This window comes from Aphelocoma coerulescens, chromosome 20 (genome assembly GCF_041296385.1).
Source record: "Aphelocoma coerulescens isolate FSJ_1873_10779 chromosome 20, UR_Acoe_1.0, whole genome shotgun sequence".
In the NCBI taxonomy this organism is placed as follows: domain Eukaryota; kingdom Metazoa; phylum Chordata; class Aves; order Passeriformes; family Corvidae; genus Aphelocoma; species Aphelocoma coerulescens.
The window spans coordinates 10975447-10983053 of NC_091033.1; the positions used below are offsets into that span (position 1 = coordinate 10975447).

Sequence of the window (7607 nt, forward strand, 5' to 3'; positions counted from 1 at the left end):
GATTTCTCTAACACAGAAGGACTTTCCAGTCTCCAGAAGTGAGATGGTAACTAATAGTTTAGACAGCAAGCTTGCCAATTATCTTCCAACAGGTTTAAAAAAATTGCCTACTAGTTAAACTTTCTACTGAATATAACTGTCCTTGCATGCAGAAATAGTGATGTACTAAACATCTAGTGTGTAATGAGCCTCCAAATTAGCAAACAGTGGTGCAGACAGCTGAGGTGATCCACCACTTCCCAAGGCATTGTGGAGGGGACAGAGGTACAACAGAGCAAAGAAATTTCTCACACAACAGCTTGATGAGTATGAATGAAATCTGAAAGTGTCTTTCTCTGGGAACTTCTTTATTTAGTGTATAAAGAGTTTTCTGTAACAACATTAACTTTCCTTTCTCACCATCTAAGGGAACAAAATGCACTTTGGTTTGCAACACTTTGCAGTCTCTGTTCAGTGGAAGTTTGTCTAGTTCAAGTGGCCATTTGGGCTGTAATTACACTCCCAGAATCTGTGGGTTTACGTCATAAAACCAGCAAGCTTTTGTTTTCTTCCAGGAGAACAAACTGGGATAAAGGAGCATCAAATTACAGAATGCTGAATGTTGTCTAATAGTTATTCTAGAACTTGGCTGGGGCACACGCTTGAGCTCGGAAGCTGCTGGGAGCACGGGCCAGGGATGACGCAGGGCAGCGAGGGCTGTGCCAGCCTTGTCTGGCAGAGCTTGGGCTTGGGGTGATGCTGCCCAGAGCCTGGGGTTTTGTGCATGCGGTACCTCGCGTGTCAGTGCAGGAACAGCCCTTCTGCAGGGATCCTCCACCCCCTCCGTGTGCGTTTGCCTGCTCTTTTCCCGTTTCCAGAGCGCAGCTTGCAGTCCTGTGTGGGAATCTCTCTCTTTTCACCCAAAAGCTGCCACCATGTGGCAAAGAACTATCAGTACCTTGTCTGGTCACTGACTGAACGCGGGACCCAACGCCAGACGCAGCTCTGCCAAACTCCTCTTGCTCTGAAGAGAAACAGGTTTACACCGAGCAGGGGTCTGGTGCTTTGTGAAGGTGCTGCTGGGGTGGCTCAGCATGGAGAACTCTCTTGGGAAGAGCCTGTACATTTTCCTGTAAACAAAAACTCTTCTGGTTTTGTCATACTCCGTTATTTAAAGGTCTTCAGTTGTAGCCTGTTTTGGTTTTTGGTTTTGTTTTTTTTTTTTTTTCCTTCTGTGAAATTAAGATGCTGTGAAATAAAACCTGTTTTGGTACACGGTTTGTAACCAAATGCCTCATTTTGGAATAACAGAATGGGTGGTGTTGGAAGGGCCCTCCGGAGATCATCCAGTCTGACCCTGCTGCTGCTAGGGCAGGTCACAGGAATGTGTCCAGGTGGGCTTGAAATGTTTCCAGAGATTGAGACTCCCTGATGTCCCTGGGCAGCTGTTCGAGTGATCTGCCACCCTCAGTGGAAAATTCTTCCTCAATTTAAGATGGAATTTCTTGTGGTTTAGTTTATGGCCATTTCTCCGTGTCCTGTCACTGTGCACCGCTGAAAAGAGTCTGGCAACGTTTTCTGGCAGCCCTTGGCAGTATTTGTACTGATTGAGGAGATCTCCTCTCAGTCTTCTTCAGACTAAACCGGCCCAGCTCCTCCACAGTCTCTCCTCCTGAGAGGGATGCTCCAGACCCCTTCTCATCGTTGTGGCCTCCACTGGACCCTCGCCGGTAGCTCGGAATGGTCTTTTGGGTTTCTGTGAGGGTGCCGGGGTGGTCTGGTCATAGAATCACGGAAGGGTTCAGGATGGAAGGGGCCGCTGGAGATTACCCAGTCCAACCCACCTGCCGAGGGCGGGTCACCTGGAGCAGGTGCCACGGGAACGCGCCCAGATGGGTTTGGAATGTCCCCTGAGAGGCACCCTCAGGTGTGCGGCGCTGGGACCCTCCCTAACGAGGGGCTGTCCCGGGGGAGGGGCACGACCCCCGCGCCCCTTAAGGAACGCGCCTGGCCCCATCCCCTCTCCCCAGCGGGGGCAGGCGGTGCCGGGGGCGCTGGCGGGACCCTGCGGGGCGGATCCCCCGGCCGGAGCGGGGCCGGGCCCGCGCTGCTTCCCCCGGGGCCGCGGCCCGGCGCCGCCATGGCCCGCGCGGTGACGTCACGCGGCCGTGCAGGAAGCGCTCCCGCGGCTGTGACGTAGTTCCGCGTCCGGCCCCGCCCCTTCCTTTCCGCCCGGCCGCGCGCGAGGTGGGAGCGATGGCGGCGGGGCCGGGGCCGAGGGGAGCGGGGGGGCCGGGGCCGGGGCGATGGGAGCGGTGGTGCCGGGGCAATGGGAGCGGTGGCGGCGGGGCAATGGGAGCGGTGGCGCCGGGGCAATGGGAGCGGTGGCGGCGGGGCCGGGGGCGGCGAGGGCGATGGTGGCGGAGGTCCGGGAGCGATGCTGGGGCCGGGGGCAGTGGGGGCGGCTCTGCAGCGGGGTCCGGCTTCAGGGCACGGCCTCTGGGCCCGGCCTGGCTCCGGCATCACCTCGCGGCGGGGGCAGCTCTGGCTCCTGTGGCCGGGGACAGGACCCGAGGGAAAGGCTGGAGCTGTGCCAGGGAGCGTTGCGGTGGATATTGAGGAAGGGTTCTTCCCCCAGGGGGTGGGGACGCACTGCCCAGGCTCCCCAGGGAATGGCCCGAGGCTGCTAGAGCTCCAGGAGCGTTTGGACAGCGCTGCCAGGGATACCCAGGGTGGGATTGTTGGGGTGTCTGTGCAAGGCCAGGAGTTGGACTCGATGATCCTTGTGGGTGCCTTCCAACTGGCGATATGTCATGATTCTTCCAGGTGTTTCTGCTTAGTGCCTCAGCAGGGACCAGGACGAGATGCAGAACGACGCCGGGGAGTTTGTGGACCTTTATGTCCCTCGGAAATGGTGAGCGGGGGCCCGAGGGGCCGGGCCTGGAGTCGCCTCCAAGGCTGGTTCAGCCTCTGCAAAGGGGCTTTTTGTAGCAATGAATATCTGTGGGGGAAAAAAAAGAATCTCTTTTCTGTCAGTTTCTGTATTTTTAAATGCCTTATGTGAAGTATGTGGAGCAAAGACTAAAGTTGAGGAGAACACTTTGCACCTTCTGTTCCAAAACTGTCAGCCTTACGCTGGCACTGATAGCACATGGACTCACACACTGGTTTGGGTTGGAAGGGACCTTAAAGCTCATCTCATTCCACCTCTGCCATGGGCAGGGACACCTTCCACTGTCCCAGGTTGCTCCAAGCCCCGTCCAACCTGGCCTTGGACACTTCCAGGGATGGGGCAGCCACAGCTTCTCTGGGCACCCTGTGCCAGGGCCTCAGCACCCTCACAGGGAAGAATTTCTTCCTAAAATGGTTCATATCAAACATAAATGTGTATTTGTAGCATACAAATGTTTGTATGGTCTGTGCTGCAAGTTGTTGAAGTGAACCTGTTGGGTTATCACAGGTTGTTTTGATGGCACATTGTAAGTGTGATTTTGGTATAGTAGTAAATGGAATTAGAAACCTTCTGTAAGTGTGTATGTCTGTGTTAAAAGAGTCACTAAAAATAAGCCATTTGTATGAATTTTATTAGATTAATTCAAATATGTTTTACAGCCTGTGATTCCTGAGCATTTGCAACCTGACTGTCTTCGACAGCTGTGGTGGCTCACAGCAAAAAAGGCATAGAAATTAATCTTATTAATTACATTGATGACTGTATTTTTTGCATTTTACAAAATAAAATAACATTCTGTGTGTTTTGAAGGCCTGTACTGCCCTGTGCACTGTATAAGGGTGAACTGGGCACATAGAAACCAAAGCAAAGGGATAACTGGCTAATTAGTGTGATGCTACCAAGTGAAAATTTCCTTTAAATGTACTTAAAACTGCATTTTAATCTTCTAAATACTGAAAGCTTAAACTGTTACTGTCTGAATTTCTTGTGTAGTTTTAATTGGCCTGTGGACTTGGCTCTAACAGCTGCTTTTGTCAGTGTCTCTGCCTGTCTCCTTTTGTTTAAATCTATCCTGTTTTATTCCTTAGCTCTGCTAGCAACCGAATCATTGGTGCTAAGGATCATGCTTCCATTCAGATAAACATTTCTGAGGTAAGTTTATTAACAGAATATGTGATGAGAGAGCTAAACCTTGAAACTTCTGATAAAAGTTACAGAATTAAACACCTTGGGATAAATCTGCAGTAATTCAGTAAAGAAAGCCACAGTAGATCTTGACTCCTGCAGGATCCCAGTTAATGCATGTGGGTTCCAGTTAATTTAAACTCCTTTTAGCATGGTTTGGGGTTTTGTTTCCCAATTGTTTATTAGTATTCAGCTTTCAGGAAATTTGTGGACACATTGTTCCTGTAGCTTATGAGCTATAGACCTTGATTTCATTCTTGAATGGGAGACCACATTCCCAAATATTTTAAAAAACTGATTCTCTTGAGTTATCTGACTAAAAAAAAAATAATTTAAAAAAATACCGTTTATGATTTCCTGTCATTGTTAAGGCAAATACATTTCTTGTTCCCCATATTTCATTCTTTCAGTGATCCCTCTTTCTTGTTTTCAAGGGATCAGAGATTAGCAGAACATGGAAATGAACCCACCTGGTATTACAGGCTTCACTGCACTGTTGAATTTCATGATTTATATTGTTTAGTCCTTTCCCTGTAAAATTCTCAGCAGCTTGAGAAAGTGAGACAATTTATGTCTCTCAGCTTGGACATTTTCCTACCCATGTCCCCTTCCCTCTTCAGTTCAATTTTCCATGATATGACCTTAGTTAAAAGAAATCAAAGAAAACAGTAAAGGCAAGGAAATCCACAAATAAACTTTACACTGATCTTTTCCATTTGTTCAGAGCTCAAGTATTTTTTTCCTTTAGCTACCACTTCTTGTCAATCTGCGTGATCCATGAAATTTTATGGCTGCACTGTGTAGCTATTCATTTGCTGTGCAAAGATCATTGTAGTTGACTTTCTAACTTCAGTATTTGCCTTGAGATTTTGTAGTTTATCTGTCCAATACTGCAAGTGTTATTCTGCAGTTTTTAACTTTGAGTGCTTGGCAAGTGTGATGTGAGAGCATAAAACTTTGTAGAATCTGTGTGTGCAGCAACTTTGCTGTGACTGCAGGTTGACAAGGTGACAGGCAGAGTGAACGGCCAGTTCAAGACTTACGCCATCTGCGGCCCAATCCGGAGAATGGTGAGTGCCTTCCTGAGCATTCCTGCAGAATTGCTGTGCTGCTTTTTCTCTTCTTTTGTAATTAATTAGATGTGTATTTGGCCCTGAAAACACAGTGTGCCTGTAGCTCATTCTAGAGCAAGAAGTTTTTGGGGGATAATAAAGACAGAGTGAAGATGGGAACAAATTCATAGAATCACAGAAAGCTCATCTCATTCCACCCCCTGCCATGGGCAGAGACACCTTCCACTGTCCCAGCTTGCTCCAAGCCCAGTCCAACCTGGCCTTGGACACTTGCAGGGATGGGGCAGCCACAGCTTCTCTGGGCAACTTGTGCCAGGATGTTGGATTAACTTGGAATAATTTCTTCTGGGGATGTTTATATGTTTTTGGATGTTGGATTAACTTGGAATAATTTCTTCTGGGGATGTTTATATGTTTTCAAATCCATGAAGGATGCAAGTGATTTTCTTTTAAGAATGTACCAAGGTACTAATCCTGGCTTTTATCTGTTGTTTATAATTACTGAAGTGATAGTACTATGACTTAAAGGTGTGAGGAGTTCATCACAAGTCCATTTATCCATAAATATATGTTGTTAGTGCAAATGCTTGTTTTTATCAAGTTAAAGCTATTTCTTACCCTTAAGGATGACAAAGAATTAACAGTTTATTTTGAAAACATTAATCTGCCCTAACTGCTGCAGCTGCCTCTCTTCCACGTGTGTCAGCAATTATTTGGACACTTGAGAATATTTTCTTTTCTCTTTTTACAGGGTGAATCAGATGACTCCATTTTGCGTCTGGCAAAAAATGATGGAATTGTTTCCAAGTGCGTATGTTTATCTTATCCTCTAACTCTTGCAGGGGGAACTTCCATTCCTAAATCCAGTTTTTAGGATGACAATCTGTGCATTGTATTTATAGGATGATTACACAGTTGGTCAAAGATATTTACTTGAGCTGTTGAAGCAAACTGATTTGTAACAATGTTTGTTTCATTTTCTTCTAGGAACTTTTAACTGAAGAAACTCCGGTATGGAACATGTGAAATAAACAATTCAAAACTATATTTTGCTGTGTCTTTTGTTAAAGTCATAAACATGAGTGGGTTTATTATAGTTAGTCTTAAAGGACTTAGAAATATGTCTTAAAAATATACAGATTCTGATTGTGAATTCTTAAAACAAATCAGCTTGTGAAGGAATGCCAGAGTTGAAATTCAAGGATCTCCACTTAACTCTTGGATTCACTGTCATTGGTCTGTTCCAGATTTAGTAAGTTCTGCATCTGTAATGGAACATTTGCAGTGTTCCAATCTAAGCGAGCTTGCTGCTTTTTCACTGGAAAAGCCATGGGAATTCTTCTTGTTAGGATACAAGAAAGGGTCTGTCCTTTCTTCCAGATGCTGCTTTTGTCTTGGTAGATTTTGTTTACACAGCAGGTTTGTCAGTTTGTGATTATCATTTAAATATATGTCATATATGGGTCTGGGTTTAAAATAAGGTAATAGGGTATGACTTGTATGGAAAATTTCCCCTGTCAGCTGCATTTTACCAGTTTCATAATACCCACAGCTACACAGGGACTGTCCTGATGGTGTATCCTGATCTGCATGTTCTCAAGCATTTACTCAGAGGTTATATCCAGATTACACTGTGTTCCCTGCTTGTGATCATCTCTGGGTTAACATTTGCAGTTGTCCATCCTCAAATCTCTGCACGGGCCCTCCCAGAATTCTTCCAAGTGACAGAGGCTGTTTAGTGATGCTTTCCTGTTTATGCTGCAAGCTGTCACCAGTGAGAGGGGGTTATTTTGTGCTTTATTTCTCATTTGTTTGCAGGTTACTGTGGGTGCAGGGGGGTGTGGGAAACCTCACAGGCCTTTTTTCAGGCCTCTCGGGACAGCCTGGAAGAGGCATGCTGCTGCCTCTGGACTAAGGAGAATGGCTGAACTACCCAAGTGTAGTATCTTTCTCCTTATCTGTATTTTCTTACTTCTCAGACATGTCAAAGTCCAGCATATTTGTTTGGAAGATCCTGTTTTGGCACCAGGGATACCTACTGAATATTAGCGGAGCAAACCAGGCCATGGTAATGTGCAGTGACTGTGTGGTACAGGGTTCTTTTTGTAATTTTAGTAAGTTTGTTTGCAAATCATAAATTGGGATTTAGAGTGTAAGCTACTGTATAGATACAATGAAGTCATAACTAAACCTTTATTCCAGGAGCAGTTCCAGCAGAGAAGTCAGAACTCAACAAGCTGTGAGCCCTTTTTAGCAGAGCCATAACCTGAAACATCTTTGGCTGCACAGTCTCCCTTCCCACTGATAAAACCTGAATTTACTACTACTACTCTGACCTGATAGAACTTTTATAAGATAAACTCCTGGATGTTGCAAGTAGAGAGGAACTCGGCTAAAAAGGCCAAAAAAATGGTTCA

General features: G+C 46.2%; 1 protein-coding gene across 1 annotated transcript; it reads left to right on the top strand.

Annotated features, from left to right (window-relative positions):
* The first annotated feature begins 2128 nt into the window (after window positions 1–2128).
* On the top strand, window positions 2129–6235 carry RPS21 (ribosomal protein S21). Its single transcript, XM_069033830.1, has 6 exons — window positions 2129–2226; window positions 2806–2893; window positions 4021–4084; window positions 5116–5187; window positions 5942–5997; window positions 6178–6235. Exons 2-6 carry the CDS (start codon window positions 2844–2846, stop codon window positions 6185–6187), a joined length of 252 nt encoding a protein of 83 aa, XP_068889931.1. The 5' UTR covers window positions 2129–2226; window positions 2806–2843; the 3' UTR covers window positions 6188–6235.
* Window positions 6236–7607: the final 1372 nt, after the last annotated feature.